The 17,542-nt window shown below is 35.6% G+C and overlaps 3 protein-coding genes across 3 annotated transcripts; all 3 read left to right on the plus strand.

Moving 5' to 3' along the window:
* Positions 1-6,224: 6,224 nt before the first annotated feature.
* On the plus strand, positions 6,225-7,364 carry LOC7480166 (glyoxylase I 4). The gene is made up of 3 exons (XM_002310809.4): positions 6,225-6,468; positions 6,564-6,678; positions 6,766-7,364. The coding sequence occupies exons 1-3, from the start codon at positions 6,299-6,301 to the stop codon at positions 7,054-7,056; spliced, it is 576 nt and encodes a 191-aa protein (XP_002310845.1). The 5' UTR covers positions 6,225-6,298; the 3' UTR covers positions 7,057-7,364.
* Positions 7,365-7,818: 454 nt separating this feature from the next.
* Positions 7,819-10,124, plus strand: LOC7480165 (B-box zinc finger protein 18). The gene is made up of 5 exons (XM_002310808.4): positions 7,819-8,287; positions 8,744-8,840; positions 8,966-9,081; positions 9,174-9,416; positions 9,685-10,124. The coding sequence occupies exons 1-5, from the start codon at positions 8,195-8,197 to the stop codon at positions 9,691-9,693; spliced, it is 558 nt and encodes a 185-aa protein (XP_002310844.1). The 5' UTR covers positions 7,819-8,194; the 3' UTR covers positions 9,694-10,124.
* A 1,138-nt stretch (positions 10,125-11,262) lies between these two features.
* LOC7495529 (probable serine protease EDA2) lies at positions 11,263-17,270 on the plus strand. Its single transcript, XM_002310807.4, has 12 exons — positions 11,263-11,527; positions 11,931-12,056; positions 12,284-12,439; positions 13,037-13,219; positions 13,638-13,754; positions 13,883-13,936; positions 14,084-14,155; positions 15,330-15,535; positions 15,677-15,771; positions 16,109-16,183; positions 16,655-16,738; positions 16,963-17,270. The coding sequence occupies exons 1-12, from the start codon at positions 11,354-11,356 to the stop codon at positions 17,076-17,078; spliced, it is 1,458 nt and encodes a 485-aa protein (XP_002310843.2). The 5' UTR covers positions 11,263-11,353; the 3' UTR covers positions 17,079-17,270.
* Positions 17,271-17,542: the final 272 nt, after the last annotated feature.

A 17,542-nucleotide genomic window follows, 5' to 3' on the forward strand; every position in this document is an offset into this window, starting at 1 on the left:
TATTTCAAAATCATTTTCTCCCTCGAGCAAGGAACAAGAGGAAGAATATTTAATGTTGCTTTGAATTTTGACTTTACAGACAATTATCATAAAGAAAACATCATAAAGATCTGTATACTATATGTAGAGTGAGTTCCACATAATTCTATCAATTAATAATAATATTTTTTTATTAATCTAGAGAAAGGTGCCTGGTCTCTAGCTCTCACACCATGTGAAAAGGGTCAAGAAAGGGAGCTTTTAGACGAATTTCTAAAGGAAAAGGAAGGTATAAATCCATGCATACGAGAGAACCGACGGATTAATTAAGCATAGCCTGGAGCACATGAGATCGAGGGACTTTTCCATGATGACTTGTGGTAGCAACTAGCAACCAAACTGTCCATCTCGCCATAAATTCCCCTATTCCTTAAAAATTCAAGCACTTAATTCAATATTTTTCAAGATGATGATTGATATGGTCCTATGCTAGGTGTGTGATCGATCATGCCTCATAATTGAAAATCCAACTAACTTGAACTTTGTGGTAGATATATTTCTGTGTCTAATTTACAGTGGTCATCTCAAGGTCCATTATTAATAAAAAAGATTGAAATGAGTGATCAACGAATAATTTGACGTGACTGACCGAGTATGTAGATAGAAATTAGGGTTATTAGATTTTAATATTATAGTTTTAGACTATAGAGAAATAGTATAGAGAGAAATGGGTGGAAAAAACTCTGATATTTTTTAAAAATTTTATAATTTGAGAAAAAATAACACTTATTTGATCATAATTTAAAAAAAACTCTGATTTAACCTAAAGAATCCACGACTAAATGAAAAAAATAATTAAATTTTAAAATTAACTAAAAAAATTAAAACTGTAAAAGCATGGTGTTTTGATTATAATTTAAAAGCATTTTTAGAACGCGAAAATCACTTTATAAAAATAAACATATAAAATCTCAGATTAAATTTGAATTGAAACTAAAATTATAAATATTTTTTAATTAAAATGCATATTTGAGACGTTCGGTTTTCTCCATGCAATTTATTTTATCTATTTGATTCATAAATGCATCCACGTACACTACGTCATAATTGGATCCCTCTCTGAATCATGCACAAATTAAGTAGGTCTCAGTATTTTTGAATCTTTGCTATGTGAATGGCATAGCCATCTTACTTGCCCGACGAGGTGAGTCCAACTCAAGGGGAAGACTGGAAACAGAACAGGTGATTCTTGAGAACATTAGGCGCATACCAAATGGGCTGCTGTTTGGCCTATCTGCTTGGCATAGCCTCTGTAGCAGTCTTTAGCTTTCTAGGACCCGCGTATGAATCTATGCCTTGGGACAATTCGATGGATATGAAGCTTTGTTTTCTTTTCCTTTTCTTTTTCAAAGTAGATAGTTATTTATCATAGATTGCCAAAGTTAGATGAATGTTTAGTACTGTGTTTGGCTTATGACGATGCTTATTAAGTATTAGCCTTAATCCTGTTTGGTATGTTTCAACGAGATTGTTTTGATATTAATATTAAAAATAATTTTTAAAAAACATATTAAAATATTATTTTAATATATTTTTAAATAAAATCAACTTCGAAACATTGATTATTTTTCTGGTGCACCGCACAAATAAGAAAGCCTTGAAGAGTTATCATGATCAGTAGGGTATACGAGCCCAGAAACAGACATGAAACATGATGCAGATTCGTGGGCAATCAATTTGTTTAATGGAGCCATCTTTAACTGGCAACCACCTGGGAAGTGGAACAGGTAGCCATAGATTTGCACATGCAAAGAAAGTGCCAGGTAAGCAGGCCAGTTTATGTCTGAAAATAACCATACAAGTACATTAAAAAAAAAAAAAGGTTAGATAACATGACAAGTATTGCTAAGCGCAATTTACATTATCAATTGTCCTTAAATATTCTTTCTAAAATATTATATATGAAAGATTAAAAAAAAAATTCAAATTCAAAGCCTGCATGTACATCAATTATGGTTGCACATTATCACCATGTAATCTTCTAATTCTTCTCTAGATAAGCATGGTGAATAAAATGCTAGCCAACTCGTTTCCATTTTAAAGGAAGAAGGCCTAGGTTCCATCGGATGATATCCCTTTCACTGCCCACGAAGGGAGGTCCCAAATCAACATGGATTTACGTAGAAAGATACCTATAAGTCAGGGCTGGAAATTAGGTTCTTTCTTTCTTTTTTTCAGCCCCATTAGCAGTTGTTTTAAGTGCATTCTACCTTATGAATAAGACATGTATTTTGCAGGTTTTTGGGCTCGGTGTAGCTTATACACTTTGTAGCATAATTAAGTAAAGAAACCTGTACCGGGAGAGACTTTTCTGTGTTATATTAACCTACTCCTGTGCCGAATATTTGTTGCTGAGATGTGATCCCCTCCTTACGTCCACTTACCTTCCATTGTGTCTATTCCCTCTAGTTCGAGCATGGACACCAACATTATGGTTTGCAATTTGTGGATATGTCCTCGAGCTTCGCCCATTCTGTTCCTGCCTGGTGCATGACATGGTTGTAAAATTTCTAAGCCCACCAATGAATGCAATCTAGTTTGTATCCTCATCCAAAAAGGAAAATAAAATAAAATCTGTGCTCTTGAAGATTTTATGGCACGGACTCTCTTGCTGTCATGTAGTTATAAGTAGGCTGCCGCACGAAAGAAACAAGGGATGCAATGAAGGAGAGTTCTATAGAGAAGGGATATATATATAAAGAATAAATTTTGATTATAGGAGGGAAGAAGAAAATTTGAGGTTTCGGGTATCTCATCTGGGGCCTTAAATGAATCATCGACGCTTTTTGGTGACAGTCTCTATGTTGGATGTCTGCAATGGTGATATTGAACATACGGAATTGTATTGTTTCAACCTCAGGAAGAGGGAATAGCATGCATGTCCTCATCCAACACCTGATATAATTCAAAATCGGCTTGACACCGGCATTATGCTCAGACTATCTATGGATCGTGATGAAGTCCTGAACACTTCACGAATTAATTGGGCTTTCCATGATTGCAATCTTGGACTGGTGTTGTGACTGGACTGACACTGGTGACTTCCACAAAATCAGGCTGAACAAGATGAGGAAAAAGTACCAGAATTCAAACAGAGCATGATTGCATTTTTCAAAATTGTTCGAATTGACCTTGGTTCCCACAACGTAGCTAGTCCCTTTCTGGATGGTGAGTGTATTGATGTTCATCCTTTTATCGAGGGTCTTGCCGTTTGTTTGTTCGATCTCAATTCCAAGATAGAATGGTCCATAGAAGACTTAAAATGTATTGTCCATGGATTGGATGAGGCTATGCGTGGATTGCCTCTTGATGATGACTTCACCATTTCATACACGTCTCTTTTGGATGAGAAAAGCAACACATTTTGCCTGATTTTCACCTTCGCGCGACGTTGAGCACTTCGTGAAAACTCAAACTTCAGGTATTTTTCTCGCCTGTGCACATTCAAGTTGGACTACGACAACTTAAGTACCTGTGACAGTCACTCAAACACCGCAGCCTTCTCCTTCTGCGCTGAAAATGTGAGGTACAGAATCTTCAACCTTGGTCGTCAACCAGTGGGTTAGTCCCACTGTTTATTTGGCTTGGAATGATTAGATTCGGATGTGGGGGTCAATTTTTAAGAGGCAGAATTTGGGAAGGTGAACTACAAGATCTCGCTTCTATACATGCTAGGGTGGAAATCGAGTTGCTTATATTGCATGGTACTTTGGCTGAAAATCTCAGTACTGTCAATGATGTATTATGTTTGTCAAGAGGGTATTTATCTATGGTAGAAAAACTTATATTATGTTATGCCATTTCAGTTTAATGATTTTCTCCTAACCATTCTGTCATAAGGGTATGTGTTAATCTATAATTCTGTTCTCGTGAGTAAGATCTTGAAGAGCAACTAGCAAAGATAGTGATCATGTTGTTTTCGTTCTTTTTTGTTGATTAAGTTTTAACGGAGCCAGTTCTTTCTCAAGAACCATCTTTGGCGTTATGTTGAATTCTGCATCCTATTTTGTTTGCTTGAATTCAATTTGCAAGTCAGGGAAGCATCAAATTTTCTCTCAGTAGGATTCGAACATGGATGAAGTTCTGACCATCTGTCAGAGAAAAAAGAACGAATGGATCTTGTAGGATTCCCAAGAATTTCTTCAATTTCTTCCAGAAGCAGATGATTATTCGAAATATCTTGATGGCTTTATCAGCAGGACTGCTCTGACCCTTTCTTCTTCTTCTTTTGGTGTTATGCAAGCTAATTGTTATGTTTAAATTGGTTTTATTTCCAAGCTCTCTATTCCTAGCCAATATGAGATCCTGTTATTCACTATTTTGAGTTTCTGTTACATGTTATTCAAAACATTTTAAGTACCACAAGAGCTTTGTAATCTGATCTGGTTATTTGAAACAAATCTGTTCCCTGTCCAAGCTTTGAGATGTGAACTTATAGTGAAAGCGTCAGCATTGGAAGGTAGCTTAGTTTGCTCTGGCTACAGTTATTTGTCAATGGATTTTCCAGTGTACTAACTGATCATGTGCTGTCTCTTATTCCATTTTTTATTTAGTTTAGCTGGATCCATGCTCTTAAAACTACTTGTTCTGGTATTACTTAAAGCAGTGTTCAATAATGGGCTCAGATCCTTGTGTTTCTTTGGATATGATTAATTCTATCTGCAGAACTTTGTTAGGATTGTGATTTTGAGAAAGCTTTACTGGTGTGTGACATTCCCAATTTATGGATTGTGGTGGTAAGGCCAAGTTGGCTGGCTCTGTCTATGAAGCAAATAGTTGGGCTTAAACGAAGAGCCTTCCTCCAATTATGTTGCTTCTGAATTGGAATTAGTGGGGTAAGATTGAGAGATTTTAATCCATGAGGGTAAAAGTAGAACATTAGTAAATCTACAAAGGGCAGAAATATAGCTCACCCAACAAAAAAATCTCCAAGATATTTAGCTAGTTCACTATATCTACCATTCAGTAACACTGAAATCGTCTGCTATAAGGAGCTAGCCTCCATTTGAATGAGGAAATCATGCCAAATGTTTGTGGAGTATAGCTACTAGCCTCCAATGTCACCGCCCTTTCCAGTTGCGTGATGGATTTTTTGCACCGAATGTTAAAAATGACAAGGTAATTTGGTGAGAGGAAACATCAAAGAAATTTCAAGTTTTTGGAAGCTAGTAGTTTCGGTCCCGACAAGGTTTGAAGGGCTCAAGCATTGTTCCATCCTCAAGTCATCGCTTCATGGAGAAAGAAGCTCCTCAAGAGCACATTTGGCTCTTGATTACCATACCATTTGCCACTCTCTTTTTACCTATCTCTTGCTCACCTTGCGTAAAGAACATCAAGTAAGCCAAAGTTAATATTCCAGCTTCCAAAAAGGAGAGTCCTGAACGAGGGATCGCCTTGTTTAAAGCCTTATTCAAATTTTCACCCTTTAAACAGCAGAGTAAAAGCCATAGTCACCTCACAAAAATGGATGGTATATTGGTTATCACTGATCAGAAAAAAAGCATCATACGGTATTGTAATTGGTCCCCATATTCATTGAGGTATCAATTTCAATCCCTACTGCTCCGAAGCCAATAAGATACCCTATGATTTGAAACGAACTTACCCAGTATACATAAAGAGCTTGGCCATTGCTTTCAATAATCACTTCTGTTGGAGGATAGTAATCCCAAAATATCTAGCATGTAACTGGCATGAATTTTGTTGTAGGAAATCCAAGTTGAGTTCTGAATGACAATTAGCCAGCAAATAGCATACCAGTTGAATAATTTTGTTGAAAGGAAATAAAATACTAATAACCGACATGAGATATTGGTATAATCGAATTCCAAGTTGAGGGATCCGTTTGGTACTGCGGCCAACGAGAGCACATAAATCATATTTGCATAAGCAATGACAGTGAATGGCGTTGGCTCAAATTCGCTAGCATACATGTTAAGTTGAGCAACCTCTAAGGTGTTTCCATTTTGTTTAATTGAGTAACTAATAAGGATTACAGTTTACGCCATATTTAGTTGTCATGGTGGCTAGATTATCACCGCATGGTGCTGGTCTGAATGTTGATTGGGGAGAATCTGCCAGGAAAGTTCCTCCCCCATCAAGGACAGAACAATCCAGCGTAAATCTGAATTCAAAGTAAATAGATATCTCCACAATGTTGCTTTATAAAAGGAGCTTTGCTGGTTATGTGTTCATGCATACAAAGAGAGTAACGAAGCTTGAGTAAGCAAGTTAAGAGCAATAAAAAACAAAGGCAGAGATGACAATTGAGATTGAGGAAGCAAGCAGCCACGAGGCACTTCCCCTCCTCTCACTGAATCATGTATCATTGTTGTGCAGATCAGTGTGGGCTTCAGCAAGGTTTTATGAGCATGTTTTGGGCTTTGTTCACATCAAACGCCCCTCTTCTTTCAATTTCAACGGAGCTTGGTTAGTTTATTTACTCACTCTACATTTTTAGGCATTAAATATACCTTCACAACTTCGTTTAAAAAGAACTGACTGGCTTGTCTGATTCAATGCAGGTTGTACAATTATGGCATTGGCATACATTTGATTGAGAACCCATCAATTGATGAGTTTGACAGCATCGTCGAACCGCGTCCGATTAATCCCAAGGATAATCATATGTCCTTCCAAGTAAGATTTGTGAATTCAAAACTTAAGAACACAAATTGTGCAATCATAATGGTGGTGGTACTAATGATAGTGTTTTGTTTTCAATAGTGTACTGATGTTGGCCTTGTTAAGAGGAAGCTGCAAGAAATGGGAATGAGGTATGTGACAGCAGTGGTGGAAGAAGATGGGATCAAGGTGGATCAGGTGTTCTTTCATGACCCAGATGGGTACATGGTTGAAATCTGCAACTGTGACAACATCCCAATCCTTCCTCTGTCATCCTGCCCATTCAAGCCAAGAACGGGAAGTTTCAAGAAAGCAACACCAATTAACTGTGGATTCATGGAGAATGTGATGATGGAGAGCTTGAGCATGGATATGATGAACATCTCATTTTGAGTTGCAAAAGGAGTGATCACTGATCACAAGTTCAACTGGTTTTTGTCTGTTTAAAAATATTATTCTTCTGTTGCAAATGTATTTTATTGTAGGTCCTGAATGTTAAAGGGTCTAGTGTCTTGGGTGATGATGAGTGAGTATTTTGGTTATTTGGTACTTAATGTGTAATAATTAAAACTGTGAGATTGAACAAGATGTAATCTGTCTGTGAAAAAACCGAGCCAAGATGTGGCTTTTGCATTTGGAAGTGCATATATATGTTGTAATCAAAAGTATTTTCAATGAAAATTCCTGCAATCTGTTCTGTATTGGATTCTGTTTGTAGAGCTAGACAGAGCTCCTTGTTGCATGAAATTGCTTTTCACATTAAAAAAAAACATCAAATTATTATTTTTTAAATGATTTTAAAATGTTAATATTAAAAATATATTAAAAAAAAAATTCAATTTGCACGCAATACCAACCCACTCCAGATCACCCCAGTCCAATGTTCACCGTCAAAGCCTAGGAAATCCATTGAAGTTCTTCCCTGACTTCATCACATCCCTAAACTTTTAATTTTTAGGCTACTGAAAATCTAGAACCACCTAACGAACGACGGAATCTACAGAACCTATTAGGTACAAGATTTTGATAGGAGATGTCGTTGCCTTATGAACGGCTAGGTTTCAAAGAAAAACAAAAACTACTTAAAGAGATGGACCCCATGTTAGATATCAAACTGGTGGGCAAGAATAAACTGAGAGGCACTATCATCCTCAAAAAAATACCCCACTGCCTGTGAAGTTTGTGGCCACAGAGACTGAAACAAAGTTTGACAAAACATAAACTAAGAAAAAAGAGAAAACCCTCCATTTCTTTAGGTGTGCACTTATTAAAACCACATGTATCATCTCTTGTTAGAATCTCCCCAGGCCCCTCTTTATCCCCAGTTTATGTCCCTCTCTTTCTATAACAACCAGCAACTAAAACATTAACGTTTGATAGACAACATAAAAATCAAATATTCCATCATTTTGCACGTAGATTTAGTGAAGCTGTGCCTTGTTGCGATGTTTGATATCTTTATTAAAGGAAACTGTACTTGAATCCTTTTTCTTGTTGCTTGATTTTGGAGAAATGAGAGTGAGAGAAAATTATGCGTACCCTTTGCGACGCCTGTGAGAGTGCTGCTGCTATTGTCTTCTGTGCTGCTGATGAGGCTGCACTTTGCCTTGCCTGCGATGAGAAGGTATACATGCTTGACTTGCTTTTTAACTCTTCTTTATTGTGACTGCAATGGTTTTAATCTTGATATTGAAGCATGAAAGTCATTTATCTTTCTAGACTCGTAGTAGGTTTTGGGGGTGTTCTATTTGTTGGGTCAATTGATTATTTTTTGTCTTGCTTTTGATATGGAGAGCTTCAATTTCACTTAAGCCCATTAAAAGAAGTGTGAAAAGATAGGATTTCAAGAAGTGTGATTTATGCCTTGTGATTGTAAGTGCCTACAGATAGGAATTTTTTGATCCTGACACTGTTGTTACTAAGTTAGCTAAGAAGTGTATAAAGCTTCCCCTAGAGTTGAAATTTGAACTTGACAGTGTTACTTCCCCAACTCGTATAGAGGCTTTTGGAATTTGACATTCGTCAAGATTGTTGGTGAACATCTACTATTGAAGCTTTAATCTGTTAATTGGATTGGCAGGTTCATATGTGCAACAAACTTGCTAGCAGGCATGTGCGAGTGGGTCTGGCAAATCCCAGTGACGTTCCACGCTGTGACATATGTGAAAATGCACCTGGTAAGCAGGTTCTTTTTCATTTATTCTCCTCTTCTTGTAGGCTGAATCACTCACTAATTTGGTATTTTGGAGAGGTTTTGAACTTTGTGCTTATGTTCTCTGCTTCGAAACATGCATACATGCAGCTTTCTTTTATTGTGAGACAGATGGAAGTTCCCTTTGCTTGCAATGTGATATGACTGTTCATGTTGGAGGTAAAAGGACACATGGGAGATATCTTTTGTTGAGACAAAGAGTTGAGGTTTGTTATTGGTACCTGTGGAAAATTCCAACAATTCTCTTCCTGCTATGTGAAATTCCTCTAAAATTTGAACTTTTTTGGTTGCTCAATAGTTTCCAGGGGATAAACCTCAGCCTGATGACCTACATTCGCAACCTATGCATCCAGGGGAGACAAGGAAAGGACAGAATCAGCCACCAAAGGCAACAGCAGAAGAGAAGCGACAGAATCGCCAGGTTTCTCCAGCTCCAATGTCACTCTCTAATTCTGATGGACATGACAAAGTGGATAAAAAGATGATTGATTTGAATATGAAGCCTCAACGAACTGATCACGAACAAGCTTCTAATAATCAGGTTACTGTATTTTCTCATCCGTGTGCCTGAATTTCATCCTGTACTCTATATAATATATTAGGGATAAGAGCACATTTTCCATCGAATGGAATGGTTGTTAAGTATTGCTCACGAAATTATCACAATCAGCTTCTTAGCATTCTAACAACACCACCTTGTTTAGTTGCACTAATTAACCTGACAATTTTTGGCTTAAGAATATGACGTTACCTAATAATGTGTTCTATTCTCCAAGACTTCTACCTGAGTTTTCATAACCTCTTTACAGGAACTGTGACATTATTATGTTAATGGAGCGATCGCAAAGCTGAAAGCACGGTTCCTATGCCCTCAGAGAGCTGGACAGGAGCAGGGTTTCTTCTATGCTTCTCTTACGTAGTACGTAGTTAGCATGTCATGTGTCAATATTTCATGTTCTTCTCCCCTGTTTTTCTTTCGACATGGATGATGTGCTTCTAAGGCTTGGGGAATGTGTTTTCACGAATAATGTAGCTTAGTTGTTTAGACTAGCAGTGGACAGTATCCACATCTTCAATTGCAAAGAAAAGGTATAGAATCAAGTGCAATTGGTTGCTTTGTGGTTGTGTTCGAGATATTTTTCTTCCCATGCATCCCTTATTTCCAAGTGTCTGATATTCGCAGAAGTGGCATTGTAAGAAATTTCTTTGGAGTCTAGAGAATTCGGTATACTATTTCAGATTACTGCAAGAGCAAGTTTCCAGCTGTTCTTTGTCTTGATTTCGGATGGCGAACGTTGTTTTTGAAAGCAGACTTCTGATACATGTCACAACGCTTCCAACGCAAATCGATAGAATCGTTACATTTGCATGCATGGGCCATGGATCTAAGCTCGCTGGATTTCAAGACCAGTGGCATTTCCCATTTTTCTGTGAACGCAACTTGGACACCTCCTGTCTTCTGTGTATGTGTTGAAGAACAATAATCAGTTTATTAACCATGGTTTTAATGAAAAGAATTCATTAATCATGGAAAAACCATTTTCTTTCTACAACCCATTTAATATACAAAAAGCTACCATTAACATAATTAAAGCAAGTCTGAAGTTAATAAAGCAAGTCTTCAGACCTAAGGTAATAACTTTGGTAAAACCCATTGGCATTTAAATTTTTTTTTATCAAAACAATGTTGTTATTTTTTAAAAATTAAAAATTAATTTAACCCGAGTTCATCCAACACAAAATCTTGTTTGAAATCGATCTCTAAGCTAATTTTATAACTATGATTAATAATAGAAAAATCAATTAGATTATTTGTTACCTGACTCAGATTATATTTAAATTATTTATTACCTGACTCAGATTATATTTGATTTTAAATCAATTTGAAGATTGATCCATTTAAGTTTGAATTAAAAAATTAAATATTAATAATTTAATTAACCTGATCAAACCTAGATAAAATTTAGCTTGATTAAACCTAGATAAGATTTAGCTAATCGACTCTAAGTATTTTTGCTTTAATTATTTTTGTTTATAATAATATTATTTTAGTTCTTTTATTCAGAAAGATCTTGTTTTACTTTTTAACAATATTATTTTGGGTTTAATTTAGGTTGTTCTTGTGGATTCATTAATTTATTTTGATTTATTAAATTTATAAATTGATTGATATGATTATTATAAATAAAGTAGAATATAAAGTACATGTTTAGAGTATAATAAATGTTTTTAAAATATTTTTTATTTAGAAATATATTAAAATAAAATATAATTTTTATTTTTTAAAATTTATTTTTAATAAAGTATTTTAAAACATATAAAAATATATATATAAAAGTTTAATTTAAAACTAAAAAAAAATCTATATAATTAGAAACCAATGACAAACACCACCGGTCTTGATGAACATTAACGATAACAAACCAAGCCTTAAATATTCTCCATGTTTCAAAGAAACAACACCAACAACAGGAAGCAATGACGACGATGAAGCTAGTGTTTATTTCTTTGCTGCTCTTGTCAACAGCACCTTATGCCTCTCTCGCTCTTAGAACGCAGGTTCACAGCTTGTCTGAAAGCAGCAACAGCAAGAATTACTTGACCACTCAAGAACTCTGGTTCAATCAGACCCTTGATCACTTTTCTCCATTCGTATTTCCTCTCTCTCTTGTTTTCTTTTGATTTTGTTGTTTCGGCTGAAATAGAAACTGGGCTTCTTGTTTATTGTTAAAAAGTTCCTTTCTTTATTGAATATTTCAAGTTTGATCGTTGTTGCCATATTTTCATAATCTAAGTTTACTTAAGAAAATGTGATAATTGGGTTCTTATAATTGATGAATGTGTAAACTAATTAATAGTCTAGTGATGTTAATACGTGATTAAATGATTCATGGTGTGGAATTGTAAGAATTAGTTGAAGTGATGTTAGTGTGTGATTGATGATTTTGTTCAATTAAAGTTGAAGTTTTGGATAAAATTCTGTGTGGTTTTGAAGAATATGAAATGGGTTTTGAAGGATTGGCATTGAGTGTTAGGTTTGGTTTGGTATTTGCAGGACCATCATAAGTTTCCGCAAAGATACTACGAGTTTCTTGACTACTTCAGGATTTCTGATGGTCCCATATTTTTGGAAATTTGTGGGGAGTCTTCTTGTAACGGGATAGTCAATGACTACATCAGTGTAAGTTTATAGTAGTTCTTAAGTAGCATTAAAGGATGTTTTGGTTGTCAGTGCTTGATTGTGTTTATAGGCAATTTTTAAAGTTCATTGCAAAATAAATGAAGAAAAAATTATGGGTGTTTGTCGATGTTCTCACCATGATAAGATTTGGTTTGAAAACTCAACTTGTAGTGTTCTTGGTATACTAAGTCATGAAAACTTAAACTAGACCTTGTTACCTTTTATAGGTTTTGGCAAAGAAGTTTGGAGCAGCTGTGGTTTCACTTGAGCATCGTTACTATGGGAGAAGTTTGCCTTTTAAATCAACAACAACAGAGAATTTGAGATTTCTTTCGTCTAAACAGGCGCTATTCGACTTGGCTGTTTTCCGTCAGTATTATCAGGCAAGTTGTCGAGCAATGTCCTCAACATTTTCTTCACATCAAATTTTAGTTATTGGTGAATGAAACCTGTATTGAGTTCAACCGTTTGAGATGCCTCATTTTCCTTTGATAACTGTCAATCCAATGCTAAGAAAAAGTACAGAGTCCTAGTTGTGGGATTTATCTAGTCCTGTGTTTTCCTTACACTGTGATCAAAATGTAATATGCAATGCTGCATTCTGTTCTAGATATTGATAGCCTTAAGTTATCTTTCAAATTCTCTTTTTAACAATACACAATAGCAAGCATGCAGACAAACCCACATGTAAAAAAAATATAAATATGCATGTGTCTGGATACATGAATCTGGTATTGTCATGTCTATATGAAGTTGTTTGGAAGTATGTTGAAGCAAAAGCCTGAAATGTAGAGAAATAATACTATTTCTTTCTGATGGAAATTTCCTTGTATATAACAGGGAAACACTTTCCTGTATTTGTAGGTTAAATCTGTCCCAGTAGTTGTCATAATGGCTCTTCATATGCGTTGAAGTTTGAAGTTGGTATTATTATTTTCTGATTCTTTGAGGTGCACAGTGATAGTACTATTCATATGCAGGAATCATTAAACCTGAAGCTCAATAGAACAAGTGTTGAAAATCCTTGGTTTGTTTTTGGTGGTTCATATGCTGGAGCACTCAGTGCATGGTTTCGTCTTAAGTTTCCACATTTAACATGCGGGAGTCTTGCAAGTTCTGCAGTTGTTCTTGCTATTCACAACTTCACCGAATTTGATCAGCAGGTAAACGCAATGTTGATTGTAATCCTGTAAACATGTCCTAATCCATGCTTGTGCTTTTAGTTTGATTCTCTGCAGTGTGTGGAGTTTTGGATAGTGCTAGGGGTACTTAAATTTTGTACAAAACCTTTTTTACTAAGTGATGTGGAATCTGTTACAAGGAAAGGTTTTCATTTCATGGGATGTGAATCTTATCAAATTTATTGATGCAATGATAATTATAAAATGTATTAACTAATGAATCACCAATCATGCACTGCCATATCTTTTAGTAAAACAATCTTGGTAATAAATTAATTATCTCAAGCATTATCGTTGAGTTTTAATTCTTTCTGTTTGGATATGTTTCCTCATTTTGAGAATTTTGTCCTGGTGAGATCTTTGATTAAAGGCCTTTCTTGTCCCTGTCAATTTTATTTAGATTGGTGAGTCAGCTGGTGCTGAATGTAAAGCTACACTGCAAGAAACTACTCAACTTGTCGAAGAAAGGCTTGCGTCAAATAAACAAGCAGTGAAGGCATTGTTTGATGCAGCTGAGGTTTATTGTATCTATCCATATAATAATTCATTATGTGAAAATCTGGAACAATGAGATGAACTACATAATTTATGAGGCTCTGTTTACATTTATCATTTTGAATGTTCACATTTTACCTGTATTTGCAGCTGGAGATTGATGGTGACTTCCTGTATTTTCTGGCAGATGCAGCTGTTATAGCAGTGTGTGTGATTTCCTTTTTAGTTTTGCTGACTCATACTAATTTCCATATTAATAGCATCTACTTTGTGCCAATCCCAACTAGTTTGGATTGGGGCTTGGTGGTAGTTGTTTTTTTTTATAATGACATCTGCATTGTACTTTCTCAGTTTCAATACGGGAATCCGGATATAGTATGCTCCACTCTTGTTAAAGCAAAGAACAATGGAGATGATTTGGTGGTAAGATCCAGTTGTTTTCTTGAAATCTATCTTCACATATACATGTATGGAGCCATTATTTTAATTGAAATAAAGAATATACCAGTTTAGGATAGAGTAATTGGTACCCTCAGTGGTCAAAGCCTGTTACTCCTTGCTTGTTCACTGATGACCTTTCTAGTTTTCAGCCATAGCTTTGTTGGATATTTGCTTTTTCTTAGTACATAGAAGTTGAGAACTTTATCAATCTTGGTACCTGGAAATGACAAGACTAAACTTTGAAATGATGATTGCATTTTGTTGTTCAGAAATTCTTTTGATATTATAGGTCCTATTCAGTAACTAAATGGCAAATTAGACCATGCAGTTTGAGTAATTTAATTGACCATGCTATGGCGATGGTGAGACTGATTGGTTTTAAGTCCAGCAGATTGCTCATCACACTTCTTTGTCTATGGAGTTTTAACTATTTGCCATTGATAATTTCCAATCAATTCTACCCAAACACCAAGTATCTCCCTTCATGTCGATTCCAATAACATAACAAAATTATTGGACCATTCTTGTAGGAACTACGATGCTACCCCTGCTGAAAATGTTTTCAAGACTCCCTGTCCATTGGCTGCTGTGGTAAAGGGGTGTGGTGACATTAGACATATCTTGTTATTGTTATGGGGATTGCTTGACTCTAACATCAGGTTATGACAAAGTACTATTGCTAGAAAAATAAAATTTATCCTATTGACCAAGCAACAGTAATTCCTCTAACATGCTGCCAAAATGTGAGAAATATTAATTGTCACGCAAATAATTAAAGCTGTAAAATATCATGGCTCCCCCCCCCCCCCCCTTCCATTGCAACACCCTCTTCTTCTTTTTTTTTAATCATGGCAACCTAAATTTTGACTAAATTGTTAATGATTCCACAAGTGGCAGCATGCCTAACTCCCATGTATCACTTTGGATGAATTCCTGCTGCCTTAGGCGGTGGGAAATTTTTGTTCATATGCTGCTTTTTTTTGTTACTATAACTATTATTATAATGTTTTCTCTACCTTCTATGTTCAGTGTGATAATAATTTATTTCCTTATTTTCTTAGAATGGATAATAATTTAATTCTAATCATGATGCTGTTGAGACCAAATGGTTTAATATGTTTCTAATGGAAGTTTTATATTGACAAAAATAATGCAGGAGGCATATGCAAAATATGTTAAAGAGTATTATCTTGGAACTTTTGGCTCCAGCGTTCAGACATATAATCAGAAGTATTTGAAAGACACTTCTCTTAATAAACATACTGGTGATCGATTGTGGTGGTTCCAAGTTTGCACTGAAGTAGCATATTTTCAAGTGGCACCCTCAAATGATAGTATTCGCTCTTCAAAAGTCGACGCAAGGCATGCTTTAAATTATCTTCCATACACTAATATGTTGTTCCAAGTGTCTTTAGACTCTCCATATGCTTCTTGTGTTGAGTTTATTATGTTTTTTTCCTGTGTTACCTCACTCTACATGATTGGTGGCCGTATATGTTGCAGATACCATTTGGACCTTTGCAAGAACGTCTTTGGAGAGGGTATCTATCCTGAAGTTGATGTAACGAATATATATTATGGAGGCACCAATATTTCAGGTCCAGAATTCACCTTTATTTTTATTCTTAAAAGCTTAATTTGGATAGAAAATCTATTAATATAGGCATATTTCTATCCATAAGTATTTCAAATTTGAAATAAAGATTAAAATGTCTAATTTTCTTTTTTGATATTTTCTTACACTGAATCTCTGCACAAGGATTATTCATCTCTTGGAGATGGAGTGCTTGTTTTCACACAAACGCCGAGTATCTAGTCCATAAGTAAAGGTCATATGTACTGGATAGTATGCTAAGTAGAAACTACAGGTCATTGATGGGGTTGATTGTCAAGAAAATTGCCATTGACTGTGTTCATAAACTTTGTATCTTGCAGGTTCAAAAATTGTTTTTGCAAATGGGTCTCAAGATCCCTGGCGCCATGCGTCGAAACAGACCTCGTCCCCGGATAGTGAGTTTCCAACTGTTTGTTTGAGAATTTGATCTTGGAAAATGGGGGAAAGAGCAATTGCTTTGGTGGGAAATCATTTTTTTCCAAGTGGAACTTTTAGAAATGTCAAAAACTCCTTGAAATAATTTTTAATCAGTTCTGCAGCCATCTGCTAGCGCTTGATAAATTTCTGAGTGGCAATCAGCATCATCCTTCTGCTTGAACCTGATTGTATTTGGATTTCCACCCTTGAGATCCTAAATTTGGTGTGATTGTTGTCTTTCTTTTTCAATCATCTTTGCTGGTCTGGAGTGTCTGGATGTCTGGTATTACTGCTCTTTTGGTTTTTAGATTAGTCATTCATACTCAAATTGCTTAGTAACCCTTGTTATGCATAACCACCACTTAATGTTACATGTCAAAGCATCTGGGAAATGTATTTATTTGAATGCCTTTTCTTGCTCACTGAAATGCTTCTTTTAAACTTTTCAGTGCCTTCCTTTTTAATCTCTTGTCACAACTGTGGTCATTGTACTGATATAAGAGGTTGTCCACAGACTCCTTTGAGCCTTGAAGGTACGTGTTAGTTTGCACTTGCTATTATCCCAAGCAATTCGGAATTTCTGATAGCTGTTAAAAGCCAACGATATGGACCATAAAAAAATTTAGACAGTTGTCAATAAACTGTACATCCGATAACTTTCCTTCAAATTATGCTGGAATACATATCCTTGGCTCTTCCTATTCGCTGCCAATTGCTTTCTGGTTCAACTTTCCGACAAATTCATTTTATGTAACAGGTAATGCTCGGAACTGCAGCTCCCCTGAAGCAGTTGAAAAGGTTAGGCATCAGATCATAGAAAAGATGGACTTGTGGCTCTCTGAGTGTCGTGCTGGTAGTTGGAGCTCCATGTGATGCTATTTACAGCACAAACACTTGTTTTACTTTTATTTTTCCAAGTTTTTTTTTTCCATATCATTGCGATCGCAAGTAAACGTTGTAAGAAATAGATTACTGCAAATAAAATTTCAGTAAGTAAATACTGAAATGTTTGTGTTTAGAATATTGAAAACTTATGCTCAGTCACTGACCATTAATTTCTCCCAAGTGAAGTATCTCTGAAACCGACAAGTGAATTACAACGTTGGATGTTTTGTGCCTACAAAATCATGCATGGCTGAGAGTAGAAAAGAGTTCGAATTCTTCAAAACTTTTTTAATTCAAAGAACTGCTTACGAGCTTACCAAATCCAAAAGCGATTCATGCATTTTTATACCTTCCAATCTCCCCCATGATAAAAATTAAAAATAAATGGGCTTTACATGACGATGAAAGTTTAAGAACCTGTTTGGCTATGTGGTGGTGTTCATGTTTCCTGC

This window comes from Populus trichocarpa, chromosome 7 (assembly GCF_000002775.5).
Source record: "Populus trichocarpa isolate Nisqually-1 chromosome 7, P.trichocarpa_v4.1, whole genome shotgun sequence".
NCBI classification, from domain to species: domain Eukaryota; kingdom Viridiplantae; phylum Streptophyta; class Magnoliopsida; order Malpighiales; family Salicaceae; genus Populus; species Populus trichocarpa.